This window comes from Solea senegalensis, linkage group LG21, assembly GCF_019176455.1.
Source record: "Solea senegalensis isolate Sse05_10M linkage group LG21, IFAPA_SoseM_1, whole genome shotgun sequence".
In the NCBI taxonomy this organism is placed as follows: domain Eukaryota; kingdom Metazoa; phylum Chordata; class Actinopteri; order Pleuronectiformes; family Soleidae; genus Solea; species Solea senegalensis.
In genome coordinates this window covers 5,060,257-5,084,996 of record NC_058040.1, presented here as the reverse complement: position 1 = coordinate 5,084,996, position 24,740 = coordinate 5,060,257, and the positions used below count along the sequence as shown (strand labels likewise).

The 24,740-nt window shown below is 40.7% G+C and overlaps 1 protein-coding gene across 3 annotated transcripts; it reads right to left on the bottom strand.

Moving 5' to 3' along the window:
* Window positions 1–715: 715 nt before the first annotated feature.
* pik3r1 (phosphoinositide-3-kinase, regulatory subunit 1 (alpha)) lies at window positions 716–23,434 on the bottom strand. Of its 3 annotated transcripts, XM_044012112.1 has the most exons (15): window positions 23,166–23,434; window positions 21,576–22,176; window positions 11,428–11,517; window positions 11,220–11,294; window positions 10,754–10,885; window positions 9,945–10,146; window positions 9,501–9,583; window positions 5,037–5,238; window positions 4,763–4,943; window positions 4,549–4,674; window positions 4,320–4,462; window positions 4,052–4,228; window positions 3,887–3,961; window positions 3,622–3,792; window positions 716–3,372 (listed from the first exon to the last, which is right to left on the bottom strand). In XM_044012112.1, the coding sequence occupies exons 2-15, from the start codon at window positions 21,907–21,909 to the stop codon at window positions 3,183–3,185; spliced, it is 2,181 nt and encodes a 726-aa protein (XP_043868047.1). In that variant the 5' UTR covers window positions 21,910–22,176; window positions 23,166–23,434; the 3' UTR covers window positions 716–3,182. The 3 variants fall into 3 exon arrangements, with proteins under 3 accessions (XP_043868047.1, XP_043868048.1, XP_043868050.1); XM_044012113.1 differs by lacking the exons at window positions 9,501–9,583; window positions 9,945–10,146; window positions 10,754–10,885; ... (2 more) ...; window positions 21,576–22,176; window positions 23,166–23,434 and adding an exon at window positions 7,587–8,211; XM_044012115.1 differs by lacking the exons at window positions 9,501–9,583; window positions 9,945–10,146; window positions 10,754–10,885; ... (2 more) ...; window positions 21,576–22,176; window positions 23,166–23,434 and adding an exon at window positions 6,530–7,570.
* Between the last annotated feature and the right edge of the window lie 1,306 nt (window positions 23,435–24,740).

The window sequence follows — 24,740 nt, the reverse complement described above, 5'->3', positions numbered from 1 at the left end:
TATACTATGACGTTTTTGAGTGATTTTGGACGACATACTATTCTATGTTTTTTCATGATTTTGGACCACATACTTTACTATGACATTTTTGACCGATTTTGGACGACATACTTTACTATGACATTTTTGACCAATTTTGGACGACATACTATACTATGACGTTTTGACTGCAGTCCCACAACAAAAAATGTCTTCAAAGGCCTTGTCTCCTTTTTCAAAATTGCCCGTTTGGAGTTTGCATTAGAGCACCAAACATGGGACATTGAAAGGTGGAAGAAAGTTTTGTTCTCTCATGAGAAAAAATTTACCGTTGGCGGTCCTGATGGCTTCCATCAGTTGAAGGCGTTTTTTGTTCTTAAAACCCTTCTCTCATTGATGGCGTATAATGGTTAAGGGACTGCAGTTGGCACCAGTGACAAGCCTAATTTGGGCCGAGAATTGTCCTGTGTCTTGATGGAACCTTCTTAAGATGCAACAGTGCAAAATGTAAATGTTTCAACTGGTCTTAAAATTTTGAGGACACAGAAAGAGAGCGGAAAAGAAGGAAAGATAAACTAGGGAGAAAAAGAACAAAGTTAATGACATACAACAAAGTTTGTATCATAGGGATTATTGTATGGCAGTAAAAAATGTTTTTTTTATGATATGGCATAAAAAACATTCTCCAGTAAGAAATGTTTTCAGATGTACAAAACAAAACATAAAACATGACTTGTTGCTTTATAAAGAAGTGTTTTATTTCATTTTTTAACAAAGCCCAATACAGATTTTGAAGCAAAACTGGGGAACACTGGTGAATCTTTATCCAATTATCACGTTAGGGACACAAAAGATGAGCCTTAAAAATAAAATAAAAATAAAAAAAAAAACACCTAAAATGATCATACAACCCAGAAATTGAGGCGAAGAAAAAAAATAATGGTGAAGAATATATTTGAACAACAAATAACAAAATTCATGCCAGCTGTTGTTGAGGAGGTTAATTTCAGTACGATGACTACTATTAGAAGAAATGTCAGTTATGACACAATCCAAAAACATCTGTTAATGGCTTCGACAGAACTAATAAAAACCTAAGATAAATGATGGTTAATATCAATGTGCTACTAATTAATCTTGGATGAATAATTGGTCAAATGTATCTACAACACTTTTTTACTTGTTGCTGTACAACAATCCTGCCGTTTTGGGGGATTTGTCATCATGTGGCAATGTCACTTACTTTATTTCAATCACAGGTATCGTTTGTTGTTCACATTTCATTTGACAGGAGGCATAAACCCCGTTTCACCTACAAATACTTATTTACTTGTGCCGAAGGCAGCGGCGGCGATAATCAAGATTACACTGACAACAAATTTGTTATGCAAAGATATATGAACAGATCAGCTCGACAGCTGCTGTGCTGACCAGGCCTACATTTTGCAGGACGAATAAACCATCTGAATCATTTCACGGTACTATGAACAAGACAGTCTAGTCTTTATCTCGAATTATTCAATTTGCAACTTTTCACATTAAATAGATTTCATTAACAAGGGATGACGAGAAAAAAAAAGTTGTGGTGGCCACCGTTTTATTGGGCCTACACACATGTACCAATCAGCTGAGAAGCAAAAAAACAAAGATAAATGTAAAATGAGGATTCCACGTGGCACGTGTTCTCTTTGAATAGTGATTTACAGAGTATCTGAAATGAGCTGATCCACCCATGTAAGCACAGTGATTTTCTGATACAGAAAAATACTAAGTGGACAAATGTATAGTGATCTTTAAGAACAATATCTATCAGTCGAAAACACCGGTCTATACTCTCATATATTCTCATGTGGGAACATATATATTTTATAACAAAATAAATCTATACTGTCTTTCATGGTTGTGGTTGAGAAGGGTCCTAACAATACCATCGCCCCATTCCGAGTGCTCCAACTTTGCCGTTTTGACAAGGAGCTGCAACAGACTGATGCAGCTCGATCACTCAAAAGGCTCTGCCTGAGAAGAACATTAGTTTGAAGCAAAACAAAAAAAGACTAATAAAATACTGATTTTTCCATCTGTATATCAGTTGTTAAAGTAAATCATAAGTGTTTCTATTATCTTTTAAAAATCATAAGCTTTTTTTTACTGTATCTTGGCATTTTGACACAAAATATCCTCTTGGATATTTACACAGGAACATTTTTTTTTACAAGCAATAAAACAAGCTTATATTGTGGGTTGCAACAGAATAGAACAATTCTGAAGGAAAAACAAAAATGGAGAAAGAATTGCATAGCAGATCAGAATTACAACTAAACAGGAACTGATCCTTTTTGGTATGGTGCACTGTGATTCATGACTGAATACATTTTCACAAATGTACATGAAATAGTAAGTCCATTCATAGTTTCACCTGCCAACAGTAAAGATCACGTTTACTTCTGCACTATAATGCTCAACGGTTCAAAGGGGAGGTGCTGACATCTCGTCCTTTCTGCTCTTTTTGTTATAAGTACGTAAGAGTCTTTTTAAAAAGAAAATTAAATTAAAACTTTTGTTTAAAAGTGCCATTTTGCTACATTTATTAGCTGATCCATGGTTTTGCTACTGAACAGTTTAACACAAGTGAATGTGTTACACAGCCCCTGACATCACACAGTTTCCTGATTCTATGAGTTTTGGTCACATGGACAATCACACACACACACGCACGCACGCTCACAACTACATACACACAAACACTTGTGCAGAAACAATGACACACGTAAATGAAGTAAAAGGGAAAAAAAACAAAGTGGAAAAAAACAAGAACGTCGTGGCCGGTGAGTACAGTTTTCGTCTGAAGAGTTTGTCTGCTGCGAATCGACATTCCGGCTGGTAAAGCTTTGAAAAAGAACAAGCACCGTTGGGAAAAGGCCTCATATGTCCTCCACTGGGGGAGTAACAGCAGTTTCTGCTCCATTCTGTGCTCCCACAAAAAAGCAAAAAAGAGAGATCTACATTCAGACTCGCCTCGGGCTTGTGGTCAGGCAAAGTCGTTGAAATGTTTCAGGCTTTATTGCGTCTTTTTTCCTCAGCTTGAGTCCGAGTTAGGCACCAGAGCCTTGTTCTCTACACGGAGTCACAGGACAAAATGCATCTCCAACTCCAACCATGAGGCCTTTTCTCTGTGTCCAAATGCATACATCCCTTACGGTCCCTCACCGTCTCTGCTGGGCATATACCGGGTACGCTAGCGTCACATTCAGAGAGTCATTGTGCTGGACCAAAGATGTGTGCTGGTAGTGAAGTACGAGTTCTTTCAGTGAGCTGTACAGGTTGTATGGCTCGGCAAAGCCATAACCTGAGGGTGTCTTGTTGATGACGCAGTGCTTCACCTCATTCTCCACGCTGTGAAGACAAAGAGGACAAAACACAATTAGCTCACTCAATCAAATGTGCATTTGTACATCTCAAGAGCATTAAGTGGATGTAACCACTCCTCCTACACAAACAGGACATTAAATTAAATAAAATTACGTCCTTTACAAATATGCACACCTTTGTTGTTGTGCTTATGCCCATGTGAGCATCTTTTACAGACGCAGGTGAAAATGGTGCGTCATACGCCGCTTGAACAACACACAGATTAATACGTACACAACACTGCATGCGTAGCATCCCGCTTTGCTACTGTCTCGAACCAGGAATGTTCCGTCTCTCTTCCCCTGGAGGAGAGCCTCCGCCTGCGGTCGGTTGATGTTGCCCAGCTTCCAGGACCGCTCGTCGTGATGCGGGAGGTCTTCGTCATCGTCCACCATAGAATATTGACTAGAAGAAGAAAGAAGAAAAGTATAAATGTTAAGTTATGTGGTTGAGGCGTTTGATTTCTGTGTCACGTTGTTCAAACTCGAATGATACTCACTCTTCTGTGTTCTCGTTCTTGATTCCAAGCCACTCGTTAAGTTTCTTCTGTCTGACTCCCTTCTGGGTCAACCACCTGCGGGAGGGAAAGACACGTGGAGATTGAAAACCAGGACAGACCGACTCCCCTGAAGGAAACTAAGCCATGTCTGAGTGTTAGACTTACATGAGATATTGGTCTCTGGTCTTGCGGAGCTGGATGAGATCGGGCTTGATGCTGTTCATCCTCTTGTCGATCTCTCTGTAGTCTGCTGCCTGTTTCTTCAGGTCTTCCTCCAGGCGACGCTTACTGTCCACAATTTCGCTTATCCTTGATTTCAACTTTTCATAGTTTCCCATGATCCTGAAAACAAAACAATGTTGTTCACGATCAAGATTTGACTCCTTACATGTTGCTCCTTTTCAGTCGACACAGAACTCGTGGTCTATCTTACCTCTGGATCTCCTTGTCGTTGCCTTCCCTCCTAAATTTCTCGATATACTCTTTGCTGTACCGCTCTTGTGTTTGGCATTGCTCCTCAAAGATCTTTATGGTTTCATTAAACGCCTCTATCGCCGTCCTTTTCATTTGGATTTCCTGGAAGGAGGAGGCAAAGTATGAGTGTGTGACTGTGAAATATCACATACGTGATAATGATTCCAGTGGGGTTAGGTGATACTCACTTGTGACGTTCTGGTGTACTCTTCATACAGACGGTCGTACTCTTTGTTCTTCTCCTGGTACTGTTGGTGGTACTCGCAGAGCTTCCTCCCAACAGCTTCGATGTTGTCTTCTTTCACCACCTGATCCTAGAAAAAGATTAATGAACAAGCTTCAGTGAGGAGGTTTTGAAATACGCATTTCAAATGTGGTCGCTTTGACTCTTCTCTAACTTACCTGCTGGTGTTTGGAGACGGGATACAGCAGCTTGACGTCCAGCTTAGGGTTGTACTGAGCCAGTGATTCATTGCGATAGTGGTTGATGAGCTCAACGACTGAGCTGAAGGTCAGTGGGTCTGAGAAGCCGTACTTCCCATCCCGATGGAATATTTTAATGAGCTTGTTGTTACCTCCTTTCCTGTAGATAAACAGAGCAAATAAATAGTTAAACCCCCTGCTAAAAATACACAGATGTTGATGAGGGGGAAATGAGTGAAGATGGGGACCTTACCTTAGAGTCAGAGTGTAGTCTCCGTGCATTTTTGTCGAGGCGTCTCGTACCAAGAACGTACCGTCTGCAGTGTCCCTCAATTTCTCATTGACCTCCTCCCTTGAGATGTCGCCCCAGTACCATTCAGCGTCTTGTAGAGCCATGTTGTTGTTCATACCGTTGTTAGTCACAGATGTGGGCTTGGGTGGCTTAGGAGGTAGAGCTGTTAGGACAAGAGGAGCAGGCAGAGAATGTAAATAGAGACAGTGTATACTGAACGATGTAACCGTCGTACACATGTTTACATTAGACTGATGCACCCTGCTTTTCAGTCTCCTCATGATGCATTTCATGAAACCTCTTCATGAAACAAAACATGGATAATGCATGTGGCAGCCACTATACCATTTGTCTATAAACGATTGCATAGGAATCATGCATTTACTCTGAATTACACACAACTCTCTTTCTCTCTCTGTGGCTCTATCCCTCTCTAACATTTTCCATTGATTCAACAGAGCTAAAAAAAAATACCGCCCCTCTCCAGCGGAAAGGGTGTGATGCTTGGGCAGTGGGAGGAGAGAATGAGTGAGTCAGGGAGACTGAATTTCATTCAAGAAAAGGGGGCTGTCTGTAAATATTCCTCTATCTGCTACTAACTGCTATAACTACAGAGCAGTTATTATAATGTATAGGTAACGGCAATAACAAACACTATCACATCCTTTTGTTCATCCACAAAAGCATAAAAACACATTCAAATACATAAACAGCCCTTTATTTTACAAAAGACTACACTGGCTGTGAATACAGGTTGACACTTAGCAGACTATTGATTTTTCCACAGGGTTTTTTTTTATCAGCCATTGAGCTGGACACTGAATCACATCTCCTGTCTGCAGTCTGAGTTAAGATTGGAATTGCGCCTGTGGTCTGGATGGGGATAGACTAGATCCATAAAGAATCTTAAATCTGCAGTGGCTGCTCGCAAGCTGACAGCTTCTCAGTGAGGGCAGCAGTAGCAGAACTAAGGTAGCGGGCTATTTTTAACCCACAAATCTGCACTGTCTTTGTTCACTCCCTCTGCATTAACACCAATACTGCAGTAACAGACATTGCAGGATATTTCTCTCATGGAGACTGCAAGCACCATCCCATTCATTTGCCTCACAGCTAAAACTGTGACACTGCAGAAAATGCAAGGGTTTATCATCTCTGCAAAATGCAGCCAGGCAGTTCAAACACACATGCACATTTCCACTTCTCTTCTCCTTACGTCAGCCTCCTGATCTCGTCGCACTTTATCAACAATTTCCAATTATTAAAACCAGTCGTGTGAACAATCACTACTTAAAACATTTGCTTACCAAAAGCACCAAACTCACATCCTAATAAGATAGCTTGCAATAATGTGACCGACGGCAAAAAAAATCGCATTTTACATAGGACCACCGAAATTTCAATTTCAAAATCCATTAAGGGCAGCCTGCTCAGTAACGTGTTACATCACTTACCACAGCCAATCACACTGGGGGTCTGTCACCAACCACTCCTGCATCTTTCATTTCCTGAGAGCGATGAGGTCATTCTGAAAGCCCATTACCTTTTACTTTCCTGCTTCAGATCTTAACAACACTGCGGTGGAACAGAAAACTGAAAACACAATCCCCTCTCAGCAGCATCCAGCATTATGCATCCATCTTAAGAGCAAATGTACAGCATCTCTTCACTAGCAGAGGGGGGAAGGACCTGCTCCATGCTTTTCCTCTGTGATCCTCCCTCTCCCTGAGCTTGGTCGCTCTCCTGCAGGCTGCTCAGCCCCTCCCTCTGCATGTCGTGCAGAGGTTTAGTCCGTCCCACTGCTGGCACTCAGACAAAGCCAGCTCTGCTGCAGCAGCACGTACGCAGCTAAATTATAATGCCTGGCCCGGTCAGCGGCACCCAGAGCTCCGAAATACGCGTGTAATCCCACAGTGTGACACTCAGTATGACAGGGATAGCTCCCTTAATTTCCTTAGTGAAATTAAAATAGACCCAGTTCTTTGTAAACCGAAAGGATTCAAGAAGAGCGCATTCCGAGTACTGCAAGATTTGATTGAGAAACTGTTCTTAAGACTCTACGTGCATAAGAAGAGAGGATAAACAAAACAGAGCACACAATCAAACCAGTGTACTGTAACAAAATGTTTTCTCCGTGACCTAAATTAGTGAATTAACTGTAACTGTTCTCTCAAGCATTTTGTTTGGCTGTAAAATCTGAATTTCTCTCCTGTAGCATCACACAGCCGTTAGCAAACATGTATACACTCTTTTTAAGTTATACATCTAAATCTTAATATTCATCAGCACAACTGATAATACATTCTATATCTCACAACCCTTTCATAACTTCCTGTGGCTTTGGTTTAAACTGTTCACTGGTTGCTATGAATGGAAGCTTAAAAATGTGTTCTTCCTATTCTGTTTTTTAAGCTCTGATATTTGTGTCTCATTTTCAGTATGAAATGTAGAAGCAGCAGAAATACATCACTCCACTTTTGTGTGACGGTTTAAAAAGTACATCAGACTTACGTTGCAAGTTGTGCATGTTTTGGGGCATCAAGAGCTTCTTCTTTGGAGCCTCTACTTTATTCCCAAAAGGCAAGTTAATTCCAACAGAATTTCTTTCAAGTCCTCCAGTTAAGTTCCATTTCATAGTTTAGGTCACAGAGAAAACTGTATTCGGCTTGTTTTGACCCTTAAAAAGTGCTACAGCTTTATGTGCTTCTTAATAAAATCCAGGTAATCTCCTCGGTGTGAAGCAGGTGCAACATGCGACTGCCTAGATTACTGACTGCTCAGTTCCTGCTGCGAGTGTGGTAATAGGCCAAGTCTCCTCCTCTCTGCCTCTCTCTTTCTGAGCTCTGAAAGGCTAAAGCTTGCTCACATGGAGCCAGATAGTTAATGATTAACAGTAGCTGCTCTGGTGTCAGTGCTGCCTCCTCTGAAAGCAGCCACTCGTGCCAGCTGTGTGCGTGTGTCCCTACATCTCTCTCCCTCTCTTTCTCTACGTCTCTTTGGTCACTCCCTCTGTCTGTTTGTAAAGGAGGAGGCAGGGGGTGTTCAGTCGTATGATTAACTTGCAAAGTTTCAAATATTTGCTGAGCTGGGCGCTTTGAGGCAGGGAGGACATGTGGAGATCTAGGCAGAGGGAGGACCGAGGGGGTAGGGGGGAGGGGGAGACTGGCCCTAGAAACTGGAGGCAGCCCTCAGTTAACAAGAAGTGCTCTGTGGAGCAGGCCGACTTTCCAGCCAACCAAATCTAAGTGGGCCTTTTGTTGCTTACTTAAAATAGGCACGCAGTAACTGGGAGGAGGCACGCACACACACATGCATGCGTGTGCACACACACAAGAAATTCACAGAAAAATACGAACAGAATGTACATACGTGTTTACAAAGTATGTTATCCGAGAGACACAGGTGACTCAAACCAGTTTGGCACACCTGAAGCTAATCGTACATTTTGACAGGGACACATTTATGTTTGTGTGTGTGCACGTAAAGAACTAAAAATGTTCTGGTCTTTGCGTGACTGTCTATTCACCCTTCTATCCTCTGTCCATCCATCTGTCCCTCTGCCAAAGTGTTCCCGCAGGTGCAAATTACTGACAGCTGAGAGTGGGCCCTGCACAGGAACATTATAAATAGCTGCAACAGGTAATAAAACGTTTAAACAGCCGCAGTCAGTCCTAGGCCACCACCTCAGCCAACGACCGGGCTTTTACTAGCACTGTAAAAACATAAACTGTTCCACGCAACGTGCTGCACTCACACCATCATACTAGCTTCATCTATTCAGACCAACCACCATAAAATTAAAACATAAAAACAGACTTTGTGCAGTTCTGCAACTGACATTACCAAACAGAACGTAAAACACGATTCTATCATTTGCTTTCATTTTAAATCTTCACATTCAGGGCTTATTTACAAACCCTATGGACATTGAACAAAGTTGCAGTCTGTTGCCAACTAATTAATATAAGACCCCTCTATGTGACGAGACCATAAAATTAACTTGTAATGGTTATTTCTCAGAGAGTAATTTTAACCTGCAGCTAAAACTTTGGAAATTAACTCATGGAAACTGTTCCACTGTAAAAAAAAGAAAATCAGGGTATGTGCATCCACAAAGCAGTGCGGGATTAAATAATCCAAATGTGTTTACAAATGTCACTAGTTCACCACAACTGTGTACCCAGTAGGCCTTCAAACTATTCTTCCAGCTAAAAATAGAGTTCTTCTCTCAGGGTGCTCAATTCATGTTGTGCTCATATCATATTTAATTCCCTGCAGAACATGCGTCCATGCACTGCATCCAATTGAAAATGCAGCAGAAGAGCAGCGAACAGGCTTTATGTTGTGTTAAACTCTTGTGTACCGTTTTCTTCAACAATGCCAAAACCAGCAGGATTTAAAAAAAAAAAATGACATGTTAACTACCTGGAGCAGCTTGCATTTCACTCCATTCACTGGTCACCAGAACCTCAATGATCCTGATGTGAGCATCCAGGCTGGGTTCACAACTGTGAAGAGGAAAGGGCATGTTAAATAAAGTCAGTGTTTTACAACGCAAGTGACAGTTTCTTCTGCTTTGTGCTAGTTTAAATCTCATGGTAATTCAGGCTTAGCTATGTTAATTGTGCAGCACAGCTGGTAAGTATAAAAGCTCCAACCTATATCCGTGTACAGCTAAAACCCATGACTGCCTGTGACAGACTGTGTACTGAAAATGTGCGCACGTGCGTGCATGTGCCTGCAGAAAGCATGTTTGATTCTGTCTCTCAGAAACGCAGCACTGAGCACGCACACTTGTCTGTCTGCTGTCTGAGTGTGACAGACCAATTATGTTGCAGTGGCACGTGGTCCTTCTGCTGTGACACCCACCTGGTGGCTTGCTGTCTGAAAAACACAGGGCTGAAGATCTCGCCCAGTGTTCTAGCTGAGAGCAGGTTCTTAGAGCCGTTTTCACACACTCTAGAGAAATGCCTGAGCAGACAGTGGAGAGTTAGCCAGTATTGCGGAGGCAGGCTCGGGGTGCTGGCAATGCGACGTAGCAGCTGGGCACATTCCTCAGTATTCACCACCTCTGTTGATGAGAACAGACGAAAGGTCAGCAAGACAGATGTGAAAAACTGATACTGCAATAAACCCTATCCAAATCTAAGAGGAACATTAAAAGGAAGAGGTTTCTTAAAACGATGATGTGATAGGAAAAAAGTGTCATGTGCAGTTAACTTTTAAAACCACAGAGACTGTGTGGTTGACAATGAGTGTAAGGTACACTGACAGGTGATTGGCTGCTCAGCGATGCTAGAGATACACTTTCAGGCTTGTTTTAGTTCCTATCAACCACATATATCCTGTTTCTGGCCATGTGACTGCAAGAGAATGCAGTATTGCAGAACAGTGTGTAGTGTGAGATTTTTTTTGTCTACTTGCAACAGCAGTAGCAAATAAAAGCAGCAACAAAATACATATATTACTAAGCTTGTTATACTGTGAAAACGTGCATTACAAACAATCGGATGAAACGTGCCATCTGTGGGAGCACTCATGATGTGTTGTGGTTTCGTGTTCAAAGTACTGAATGTTCTATGGCAGGGCAGGGGTGCATTACTTCAGTGCTTCCTTTCAAAGCCAACAGTACAGAGGAAACACAGAATCACAGAAACATTGCTGACGTTTGTTCTCACCTTTCGTGGTGAGGACCATTTGAGCACATATTGCAGAGTGGATGATGGGCTGTGGAAGATCCTGAAGATACCTGTGCAGACCATCACAAAGGACTGGAAGTTCCAACTGATCTAGTTCTGCTGAGGAAGGATCTGAAATGCAAGGCAACACACATGTTCTTAAACTTATTTCTGCACACTTTAATTACAAGCTTAGGTTTGATGTGCAAAACTCTATAATGCAAAGGTAGACAACTGGTGCAATAAAACCTCCACAGCCCTGTATGTTCTTTTTAACCTACTGTTTATATGCACACAAATCATTTTACATCACCCCACACGTTTAGCTTTTTTCATCATCGTTGGTCATGTCAATCATTTATGTCTGAGCAACTTCCTCTTTTTGCATACGTCTCCCTCGCTCGACTTTTGCAAAGTTGCCGTTGTTTCTCAGTCTCAAAGAAGGTGTGATCGAGAAACCACTTACCACATTCGAAAAGCTGCCTCACTTCATGGCCAGCACCAGCAGTAAATGTGCGATATAAAGTGGGATTGTCCAGACCTGCAATGCAACAGTGAAAGCACATTCATTAACATTTACTGGCATAACTAATACCCTTTAGTTTATTAAATCACAGATCATGCAAGTACAGTTAAATGTGGTTAAACAGAAATGTAAAAATGAAAAAGCTCACCTTTTTTCTCAATAGTTTGCAGCAGTCTGGCCAGCATTGGTGGAGCCGTGTCTGGAGGAGAAAACTGTTCTGTTAAGTCCAACAGATAACCTGGAAGAGACAACAAGAGATTGTCAGCAACAGCTATTTTTACTACAAATTGTTTTTCCACTTAGTTCCTTGTCTTGTGAAACTTTTTTTGACATCAGTTGCCTACTGAATATAAGTAACCAACACGTGTGTGTGTAATAATTAAACCATTAAAAAATGTGACTCCAATATAAATAAATTAACAATCTTTACAGTTATAATTAGAGTTATTTTCACTATGTATTTTAAGTAGTCTTAAGATAGATGACTGCATACGATTTATAAAACTCAGTGAGCGCCCCAGGAGAAATTTAATGAATTGAAATGAAGAGAAAATGCTTTTCTCCGCTGATTTTTTTAAACACGTGGAAATTATGGAATATAAATATCTTCCACAGCATCTAAAAACAGAGGACCTTTGTTTAAAAAGATTAAATTTAGATTGCAAATTAAAACAGATCCTGTCCCATTTGTCCGGCTGTTCTGAAAATGGATTTCTCTGAGATTTCATGTTCTTTTTGAGTAAAAGTGACAAAGAATGAGTTTGTTTTGTTACATAATTTAAGTGACTTCAAAGGTCATAAGAGCAAATACACATTACAAAACAAAGTAAAAAGGCAAGTCAAATCAATCCAGACCCGTTAGCCAGTCATCACAGGTTATGATAAATATTTGTATAAAATTAAATATCGCGAGCTACAATTAATCTGAACAGGCAACTTTTGATTTGGTGCATGACTTATGACCTACTCAGAACTTCAGAGGTACAAGACCAAAGCGCCGCCATCAAAAGTAAAAGGTGGGTATTTACAGCAGACTGATTAAAAAAATGAGGTGCTGAGCACTTAAGTTAGCCCAAGCTGGTCCAAGGAACTAAAGCAAATACCCTGTGATATGAGGTAAGCCAGGTCTGAGTTTTCTCCCCTTTAGAACTTTGTACCCAGGTGTGGACATGAAAGGATGCAGGGGTTGGCAAGGGTTTTATTTGGATTTGCAAAGGCTCATTTTAAAAGGGCTCTTTACTGAAAGGCTCGACTGTTCAACACCGAGCCTGCAGATTCAAAACGCTGAGAATCTATGAATGGAAGCCTTTCTAGGAACCATATTTGTCTTTCTTTCTACCTTAAAAATGATCACACTTTAAAACGTTATACTACTGCTGCTCCCAGTTATGCATGCATGCTAGTGATTACCAAGCACCTACACTCTCCTACCAAAGAATGTTAAACCATGCAAATAATGAACCACTTCATTCAATTCCACATCCTCTTTGACCAGCGTAGCACACCGGCTGGCATGTTGCATGTGAAGAAGCTGGATTACTAAAAATCCCCCTAACCATAGAACACACAAAAAACTCCATGTAAGACAACTGGTCATCTGGAAGACATTATTGGAACTGCAAAGCAGGAGGGGGGTTTTCTCAGAAGCAGTGAACTCTGAGATGGAACACCAAAGTTTCCCTAAATAGAGATCGAGACATGCAGCTCTGCCATTGCACACCTTGGAAGTGTAACCTTTCTCCCAGACAAGATATCTAACACGGCTGCCATTTTACAGCCAAACATTTTCTGAGAAACTCAAATCACAACCTGGGGCTAAATTTAAACTACCAGACTGCCCACTTCCCCATTGCTCGTATCAATAAAAATGACTTAAGACAAAATCCTAGGGTGGGCAAATTTTATCAGCAACAACAACTTCGACACACTGTCAAAGCTTTAATGCGTGGCTTTAAATACATCTAGATGCAGCGTCAAAATAACGCCTAAGAACACAAATACAGGTTTGTGTTTATTTACTCTGTCGATTGATGGCCCATGAGTGACACAGTACAGCCTGGAGATAGAGTTGCTTCTTGGTACTGTCAACGACGAGATCATTTCACTGCCAATGGAATTGTATCAAGTAGCAGACAAAATATGACAGAAATGTTTCAAGCTATCTGTGATGATTTTAGAGATGCCTTGGCTCAAAATCAAACAACCAACATGCTTCCACTGGCCATGTCTTGGTGCCATGGAAACGAATGTAGATACACACACATTTCCAAAAGCAAAAAGTAGTCCGCTCTTACTGTTGTCAAGCGAACAGGTAAAGCTGATTTTACTATTGCATTTGCAATAGCTTGGAAATAGCTCACAGGGTGAATGTATTTTCTTCAAACCTTATTACAGTTCTTAAGTGGAGCTGAAACCCAAGAGGGCTGTAAGCATTAAGAAACACCTACATTAGTAGCACAATTATAATCTCCCTCATCAGTATAATCAATACCAGAACATAAATAGTCTTCTTACATTCACTGCAGTGATAATACTCTCTATGACCGTTGTTTTGCTCTGTCTGGAGCAGATGAGGGGCTGCACACATCATGCGACTGTTCACATTTTCTATAGAAGCTGGTTTCTGTGGCGATTTGGGAAAGGAAAGTGCAGAGACAGGGGCCCCTTTGGACGTGTCTCTACACGCCTGTATGTTTGGCAGACGCTTCTCATGATATCCCAAAAAGCCTCAGCCACTCAGTCAACCACAGGTTGAGGAAGTCGATGCAGCTGCCACTGGTGCTGTGGTGTGGGGGACAATCTCCCCAGTTCGAACGGTATGTTTTAACTGAACAAACTGCAGACTGTGGGCAGGACAGGGCTGGGGCACCACGGACAAACTAAAGATAGCACACACTTGGGTTAAATTTAGAGGGCCCACTCAAGTAACCAGCATTTTCAAGTTATACTGTTTCTTCTTGTCTGAAAAAAGTCTAGCTGTGGCACGCCTGCAAGAGTTCATATCCCCCAGAAACACAATCACAGCACACGTGACATGGAGCAAAAAGCATAAAAATATATTAGACAGACACATATGATTGTTTATTAAAAAAAAGGGGGGGGGTGGCAACTGATGAAATAAAGCTAAATTATTAGTAAAATATTCAGACAAGCAGCAATACAAAAATAAAAACAATGATTATAGCTGATGTGTCTGCAAGGGAGCCCCGACATACTTTAACACATTTGTTCTATCAGTGCATGAATGATATGGCTCTCAGCTGAAGCAACTTGAAAAACGAGGGCAATGTCTCCTCCTACTGGTTGTAAGATGTAGTGCAAAAGCTGAGTGGCAGCCAATGAGGAGACTGTTGCTACATGTTGACAATTAACCCAATAAAATGCAGACCATCACTGACTCCACCAACATGGAACCACTTTCCTGCCTTGTAACCAACTCTGAATCAGAAATCAGACCACGTTCAAGTAATTACTGTTTCAAGGCCAAATATCTTTTTATATTCGTGTAGAAATTGCAGAGCACCTCACACATTATTGAAACTGCTGTAAAATGCAACAACAAAAAATACACTTTAGAGCGGCAAGTGGCATGTTAGCCGTCAAATTACTGATAATCATTTAACCCTATGAACTCCATGTCGATGCTCCTGTTACAATTTATCTCACTGTAGTCTCAATTTTCACTGTATCATATATTTTGGTGGTGTGGGGCAAACAATGTAGAATCAAGATATACATGTTTATAAGTTATTTTAAAATATCTTTTAATGAAAACATGCATGAGATTTTCTCTGTTGTCCAAATCAGTGTACTTTAAGAGATACAAGACATGAAGTAATTGGTTCTATTTTAATAGAAATGACTGGCAGAGTGAGAGAAAATAAATGTGTTTTTCTTAGAAAAGCCAGTGATGCATCCTGTGGTCTTACAATTATGTAATGCCACACCTCCACAGCACAAGGTACACTGTGTACACACGCACATAATACCTAGCTGCACTAGCTAGTCCACCTTTTCTCCCCTTCTCTCTTAATATATCACATATTTGAAATAGCTTTTCTGTTCCCCTTGACGTTATGTCCCTCTCTTATCTCCACCTCAAAACCTGTGCACAGACATGCTCTAACTCCAGTAAAAGAAGATTTGCCTTTACAGACTTCAGTCTTTGCACACATTCAAGTGATGGAACAGTTATGCATTCTTTCATGCACACAATTACATTAAAGTCTTATTGGATTTATACACTAAAGCAATTAGGTTCAATTAGGGCACAAAAACATATGTTCCACTGGTAACACTAGTTCTACCAAATGACTAATGACATGAAATCTTAAAACAAAACCAGCTCGTTCAAGTAGACAGTTTCCTTTTTGTTGTTGAATGACAACTCGGATCAAACCGTCAGGACAAAGTCCCTTCACTTTTTCGTGTGATGCACCTGCCTAGTTTTTGTGTCTTTTGTGTCACCATACAACTTCACAGTTTCAAGCCTAAACTGCATTGTCCCACAAACCAGGATGCCTTCAATGGATGGGTTACACTGCCAACAATACACACAGCATGGCAACCATGCGTACTGTGTTAGCCGCTGTGGTTCAAAGTAGTAGTTCTTCTTCTCCACTGTCTAAGCCAGTTGCATGCAGCCTGCATTCTCATAACTGTGTCTGTCTGAGTCAAGGACCTTTTGTTGGCTTCACCTCTCCCTCTTTTGAAATCCACTATAGACATCTTCATCTTTTAAACATGGTAAGAGCTAAATGGGTTTGTTTGGCATTCCGGTAGAACCGGGGGGAGAGTGTAGGTAAGGAGAGACCAACTGAGCCAGCAAAAAAGTACAACTTTCAACCACAATCACTAATGCAGTACATGCCAGAGGGGCACCATATCAGCATACTGATCATCGTGCATTTGCACGAATAAGACCACGTGAAATTTTAACTCACGCTCAGTCTGGAGCCCTGCAGGCCCCTTAAATCACATTCATATTTTCTAGTACATCAATGAACCAAAGCATAACAGGCAGAATAAATGCAGTTATACCTCAAGGGTGTGATGAAGAGAAAGCTCCAGAGCAAATAAAAGAACACATCTTGTGTTCTTCCTTGTATTTTTTATTTTTTTTTAACCATTTTATGAGTAATAGAAGTTGTAGTTCCACTTTCCATTATGTTGAACATAACCAAATATAACCAAGGAGAGCACATTATCTTTCACGGGCTTTGCTAGAGGAGGGAATGAACATGCTAATAATAAGCCTTTCATATAAGAAAAGGTTAAATGAATCTTAAATAAACAAGAGAATAGCAAAGAGTCCAGAGTTCACCTTGCAGTGGATTTGATAACCGCTTACAGATTTTCATATTTGCAGGAACTGAATCTCTTTTTTTTTCTCTCCTGGTGTGGGATTCTGTTGTTGAGGTTGCTTCACTTCTAATATTAGCCTGATGGTAAGCTAGCAGAAGACATGATAGTCACTTGCATTCAAGTAGGTTTAACCTCACTCTGGTTCTGATTTGTAATCATTCCGTTGTTTGGTTCGAGTCAATAGATTTGTTGTAAGCTTAAGCAGAAAATGGCAGAGTAGGTCTTTATGAAATACATGTGTGTGTGTTGTGCACACGTGTGTTTGTCAAATGCTGACTCAGACAAAGGATGAACTGGAGAGCACATGAATCAAAATATGACTCTTGGGATGTTTAATTACATGACTATCTGCAGGTGTTGTGCATAGTCTTCTGATATTTACCAGCTAAACAGTAAACTACTGACATTTAACAGCAAATGGATGCCACACTACAGACTAAAATTCTAAATTTGTATAAATTTGCCTCATTGGTAGAAGTATGCACACGAATAATAAAAACAGTGTAAAATAGTAATCACTAGGCACCTATTTAGTGCACAACCATTTATTGTCCAGCTGCATTGTGCACTATATTACTGCAATCAGCACTTAGCACAATACTGATTCATCACAAAGCTCCAAATCAGTCTACCATGCAGTATGTGTACACCCCTCCACCAAAGAAACACCAACACATTCCAGGCCCCAGTGGCTTTTAGTTCCACAGAGGAACATTATCGGTACAAACTATCACAGTATTAAACTTCTGCCATGTTCATTCTGCCACCAAACTACAGCATATCACTATTTGAAACCAAACCCAAAGTTGGCATACATTGAAACTTACAACTTTCATAATAAATTAATCTTTTGATTATTCTCTTGATTAATCAATTAGTTGTTTGGTCCAAGAAAAATATCAGACAATGTGGATTGGTGTTTCCCAAACTTAAAAATGATGATGTTCTGAAATGTCTTGCTTGGTCCACAAACAAAAACTACTTTATTTTACTGATGTCTTTGTTATATGGAACTAAGAAACCAGAAAATATTAACATTTAGGAAGCTGAAATAAAAAAAACAGTTTTAATTATTTAAAAACATTATACTGCACTAAAAGTTTCATAATTAATTTACTAATAGATTAATGTATCATTGCAGCCCAGGTACACATTCAATCCAAAAGATGGGTGAATTCTTAACAGAGAGAATTCAGCAGCACTGACATTATGTTCAAACAGCAGATGTCAGCCTGAGTACTAAAGAGGCCCAGAGAAGGAGAGCTACGTTATCTCAATCTCCAGCTATGCAGCATAGTCTCTGCAACTGCCTGCTTTATACAGCCTCATCTCTTCCTTCTGGTAGCACCTTTCAAATGGTCGCTTTCATACATGGAAAGTAAACTACGTCAACCCATAAGTTATAGCTATTTATATCTATAGCACAACTGTATGTAGATCTATGTTGTCACAAACAAATGTGCTTCTAAAATGTAATGTAATGCAGTGAAATCTACACAAAAACAAACTGATAAGCCTCAGTCAAGCCGGAGGAGATGGCTCGATGGCATCAAATATTTCCCCAAACAAGACTGAGCATGTAGGGTGAACCATGTGAGAGCATGTTGAGTAACAACTAGTTATTCACATTTTTATCTCTAACATTTGGAAGAATGTTCACGCAGACTGGTTGTTGGAAGATAAAGGGCAATTATATGTACAAAAACCGTCAACGCTGAAACCTCAAAACACCTCACATTTAACCATTTAGTGCCACCATCTAAGCTAAATGAACAACCAAGGCTGTTGAACTTCACTGGTGTAAAACGGCTAAAATGAAGGCATGAGTATTTCAAAGTGCACAAACTTGCTTGATTTTTGTAGCATAATGATTAAGGAAATTCTTATTTAAATTTTGGACCGGGGGCGTGTAAATGAGCATAACAAACAGTGTGAAAAGTATTCTTGTACATTTTGAATATTATCTTAATCTTATTTTCACGAAACTTAAGTATTATAACTTTGTTTTCCATCAGTATGAAATGCGTAAACTGTGCTTATTTACTTCTGCCACACTGTTTAACACCAAAGTAGCAAACAAGGCTATGCAAGTTATAATCTTTAAGTTGCCTTTTCTTGGCGGGCCCGAACACATGTACATTCTCTCAACTGAGAGGCCCCGAAAAGGAGCAGTACTTTAATGTTAAAAAAGGGCAGAGAGCGGGAATGAGGTGGAATAGTTTCCCAGCCTGGCCCTCTTCTGTCTCTTACCCTCTCCACATCTGCTGCACTCATGTAAACCCCTGTGGCTCAGAGAGGAGAGGCCCCTCTCCAAGCCTCCATTCTCCACCTCCTTTCCCCTTGCAAGAGCTGACTGTAGGAACTATCAAAACATTAAAAAAGAGGAGGAGGAGGAGGAAGAAGAAGAAAAAAGCTGAAGAGTAGGAGGAAGGGAGCGAGATCCCTCGGTGGTGTGCTATAAATCACAAACACTCAGGGAGCAGCAAGAGCCCTGCCTCCATCAGCGAGCTCCGAGCCCCTCTTCAAAGCCCCCTTGAGCATGCACAGCCCAACTCCCTCCACCCCACTCCTGCTTCAGCCCCTCTGCCAATCCCCCAGCTCTGCTCCAGTCCTGATCCTTTTGCACACTTTGCTGTGCACCAACACGCTAGCACAGGGGCTCTCTCTCCCTTCACCACAACCTCAGGGCCCCTTAACATCCCCCCTCTGTCTCTCATAGACCAGGACACAGAGACTTTTCTTCTCCCTGTGCTACATTCACCCTCGCTCTGGGCCGAGCGCTGCCACTCAACCACGACACAGCCATTCAACACATGCCCCCTTCATACTGCTCCTTGCTCACCCTGCAAACCACAGCAAAGAATTTCACAACCCTACCACAAAGGGCATAAACTGGAAACCTTGCCAACTCCAGCTGCTCTTGAGGTGAGCAGAAAGCATTAGGCACACATTTGTGCAAGCCACGCTGCTTTTAAAAAGATTCCAGTTTTAAATGCAGTACATAGTTGTGGCCTGAGAAGTAACACTACTGCAAATAAACATCTTAGGATAACGCCATAGCTGTTATACTTACTCAAGTTGTAACAAAGATATCAAAAGTAAGCAAGGCAAAATTCCTGTGCTCACCAGGGCAAAGACAAGTTCATCTAAACTCTGTCCTAAACTGGGGTGACCTGAAAATGTTCATTATAAACATTCTTGCTAGCAAATTGAAAGATGTTAAGATGTAGAAAAGCATTGCAATTGTGATGAAGCTGAAGCTTCAAAAAAAAAAAAAAAACACTTAAAATTGACTGACCGATTATTGTTATGTAGCTGGTGACGAATTTAGTAAACGATTCATAATTGTTGCAGCCCTAATAGTATTAGCATAGCTGTTCAGCCTTCCAGAATAAATTGCCTTAAATAATCCATATGTTGTGATCCAATCTTATGTCTGACAGTGATCTGGGAATTCACTTCCCTTAAAACGTGTAGAAACACAGCAAATATCCACTTGTAACATATGGCTGGCATGAGATACCCTGGTGTACTATAGCCTGGAAACTTGCCAGAGCCTTTGTCCTCTGGGACTGAGCTTGGTTCACATTCAGCACAGCTGTACAGCAATTGACAGAGATACTTGTTATGAAGGACTACAAGCGACTGTGCAAAATCAGCATTTTTCCTCACAATTTATTGACCTAAATCCAGATCTGCGAGTTGCTCGTTTATAAGTTCAGTCAGTACATGGTCATTTATCAACAGGGCAAAAGTGAACTGTTGAAGAATGTCCAAGCTGTTCACATCAATCTCCACAAAATAACCAGTTAGTTTCATTGTTTGGAATTTGGAAATTTAAATACATCACAGTAAGAACATCCAACTAAGAAAAAATTACCAGTGAAGACCAAAGATATGGGCATAGGAAATAAACATGATGTAGTAAAGATGCAAAGTTTGGCAAAGGTTCACTCACCAAATTGGTACAGAACAAAATGCCAAATTTTACCAACCACTGAGAACTTAATTTTGTCTAATGAAGCTGAACATGTTCACTATGGCTGCAATGATTATTTGTTTCATCAATATTTAATCCATTAATCGTCCACCATGTTGATAACTGCTTGAGTGTTTTTTTAGTAATTAAAAGCTTCCAGCTTCTTCAAATGTGAATATTTTCTGGTTTCTTTGCTCCCTTTAACAAAGAACTCATTGAAACGGAATACTTAAAAAATAAGACATTTGAGAACATCAGCATTTCCAGGTTTGGTAAACACTGATCAACATTTTTCAAAATGTTCTGACATTTTATGGACCAAACAAGTACTCGAGAAAACAACCAGATTAATTGAAATATTCATTAGTTGCAGCCCTAGAATTCACCAACACCAATAGTTAACAATGAAGTAACTGTCACACCATACAATCGCTAAAATGTATATGCAACACATTGCTCGACAAAGTTGTGTGGCTGTAGATCTAAATTACAACATTTGAGTACAAGGACAGTAACCACAATAATAATAAACAGTTGAGGATAGAATCAATGATTGCAGTAAAAAAATCTTTCCACTTCAGTGACAACCTAATCTGTGGTTCATCTATTATCACAAGACGGCTGCAGCATCCAACAATGCAGTGAACTTATTGAATTTAAGAGGTTTTGTGACTGTGTATTGAAGGCTCAACAGGCTGTAGGTTCCACGTAAGTGTTGACATTTGTCTTTCAATGCCCTTTTTTAACTGCTCCTCTTAGATCAGCATTGCTGTGAAGCCTGCATTTCTTTCACTAGTTCTCATGTGCCAGAGTTTAGAATATTTGAGGAATAACTGCGTTTTTGCTTGAAATACACATCTCTATAATCAATGAGGGCCCATCAACAAATTAATTTAGTCAGTGCAAACTATAATACTTCCTATACATCATTTATGGTGTGGTGTTTCACTGACCTTGCTCAGAGTCAGAGTCTGTCTCCTTGTAGTTACCTGGTGCAACAGGTAAAGGTCTGAGGGGCCTTGGCTTGGGTGTGGGGGGAGATATCCATTTCTTTCCGATGTACTCGACATATGTCCCAGGGAAGTCACCCTTTTCCTGAGTGGTTTCATTGAAGCCTGGCAGCCATCCAATCTCATCTGGCCTCTGTTCCAGTCCGTCAGTGTACCCAAGGGCCACTAGAGCACCTTTGCTTACCAGGAGAATATCTCCCACATGCAGGTCTATATCTTCCTCCCTCTCCTTCTTATAGTCATACAGCGCTCTATATTGATATCCTTCGGCACTCATACTGATAACTTGTGTGACCGTGTTCTTTTGCAGATTATCTTCAACCAGAAAAGCTACTTTTCAGGTTTTTCTGAATGTGCATTGAATCCAGGTTTGTGTCCAATAAAGCTAGTCTTTTAACAGTTTTATGGCGAATCTAGCTTGTCTTCATTCTTTCACAGTTCTCGTCTTTTCTGAATGAGGTGCAGTTCCCTTGGAGTGTTGCCTCACAGTATATACCCATCAGTAAATGGCCTGCAGCTGTGATCTTGAGAATGCAATCCAGACCTGTAAGATGAGAGTGGAAGCCATTTACAACACATTGCATAAGACAACTACAGTGTGAGACATGTGGACACCAACAAGAGGAACATATTAATACTGACTGATAGAAATTAAATCATTAAACAAATACATACTGATGAGCAGAGCAGCAGATGAGAAGAGAATAAACAATAACTGTTTTCATAAAGCCATTTCTTGTTGTTGTAATATTATGTAACTTAATTAAATGTTTGCATCATCTATTGGTTGGTCATCATTTCTGTTAAAATTTAAATTAAAATGTCTTACTAAACTATTCCAGTAATAGTTAATTGGATTCTGATGCAAACCATTCCATCAGAATATAATATATATATATATAGAAAATAGTGAACATTTTCGGACTAGCTTGTTTGACTAACAGGTTTCTCTGCAACATATGGTTGCTAGCACTAGCATTATCAGTGACAGCTTTCTTTCACATATTCACTTGGTTTTAACACAACAACGACGTCTTTAATGGGTTGATATTTGCAGAAAATGTTTCGGTAGCACGTGTGCTGTTTTGGAAAATATGTGCAGCGTCGCAAGTTTGTTTCATTGGAGCTTAAGTGAGTCCGGAGCAGCAACGTTGCAGCGTCTACTGTAAAGACGTCGAGGGAGGGAGTCCGATGGTTAGCCAAGTTAGCGGCTTTGCTAGCGTTACGACCGGGGTTAACTAGCTATCCGAGAGACGTAATACAGATAACAATAAAGTAATATAGATAAAAGTTGACCATAAAACAAACAAAACATACACAAACAACAAAAAGTATAGCGACAACGTAGGGGGAAAAATAATTAAAGGGAATGCAAGCTAACCCATGGGGCAAAAGTAACTCAAATTAAATCCAACAACTTTCAGCAAAATGTGTTTCTCCTAATAAGCATCTTTGTAAAATAAAACATCAATTCGCCCTTAAACAAGTGGCCCAAAGGAGAACATTTGCGACCCGGGACAGCAAGTTACATACCGAGTATGCGCGGATCCTCAAGCAAACACAGCGGCTTCTCTTCCTTCCACACTAAACGCTTCCACTTCGTCAAACTTCACAGTTGGGGCGTTGTATCGATTGAAATGCGACTGTATCGACATCCTATAACAGCACGGCAAAAAACAAAAATCCTCCAGCAGGGTTTAAGTCCAGTTTTATGAGTAGTACAAACTGTTACAGGCTCGACATAACGGCACGGTTTCCCCGTCCCGAACAAACGCTCCCTTCAGCGTTGCTTCTGCGGCCAACAAGGGGGCGAAACAAAGGGCTGCCGCTCAATGGTCCGTTTTCCTGTCAATCATTCACACCACGCAGACGAGCCAATCAGGTTCTTGATAATGGCGGCCACTCCCCCTTCCATGTACTCTGGCACGTAACATGAAACACCTATGGAAATTACATAACTTGTGCAATCTGCACACATAGTCCAAATGTAAATACAAGGTCTTTTTAGTTTCCACTATCTGAGATTATGTTCACTATCACTACAGACAAAACTGCTGTGGAATATTAATCGCTCATTTGTTGCAAGATGTCACACTGTTCTAAGGGCTATCACTGGTACAGTACAGAGTTCTGTTTTATTTTGGGATACAGAATCAGCAGCACATTTCCTATGAATCATTACATATCCTCAGTGTGGAAGGTCCAGAAATTTTCAGAGTAACCATCTGAGACACATGACTGTGAATGTGGGTGGCCTAATTATGGGAGGGAAAGAGGGCTGGCTTGCAGAAATCCCCTATCAAGTATAAACCGTACAGTTCAGGCTGTGCTAAAAGAGGCTGTAAGCAGCTTTGTACCAGGGTAGGCCCCTTCAAGTGCGCCACAGTCACAGCATAGTGGCCATCACCTCTGAGAAAAGAGGAAGAAGTGTAGACAAGAGAAACGGCTGCGTCCATTCCACATCAGCATTTATGAGGAACTTCAAACGGTTGCTATGGTGTGTTTATAAAAAAAATAAAACTTTGGGTGTCTTTCTCTGAGTCACGTCAGCGATTTTTTTCGATTAAAAAAACTCCCACAAATGTTGCAATTGTCGTTTTCCGCAGTAACCGATGGATGGACTTTTCACTCATTGTCCTCAACTCGTGTGTCATCTTTCACAGGAGAAACCCAAGCCACACAGTGTCCAGTACAGAGCTATTGAATATTTAAACGAAAAGGATTTATATTCCTGCTGCAGATGATGGACATGAATATTTGGATCACCAGACGCTGTAATCCCCCCTCCTCTGCCTGCACCACACCTCACCCCCTGATTAAGGCTCTGGTGACCCATCTGCTGCCCTGCACCACCCTAAACTACACTTCTAGGAGATTCACTAACTGTGCCAAGACAAAAACGTTTGTCACGTTGGGCTTCGTTAATATGTTTCTAACTGATTTTTCAGTATGAAACAAAAGCACAGCATTGTTTGGCTTGTTGGGGCGGTATAATATTGCATAAGAAAGCTGTTTTTTTTTTCTTTTTTTAACCATCGTGGTAGTTATTCTTCAAACAAAAAGCTATTCATTACGAGCTGAGTTCACATTTTCATAACAGGTAAATCC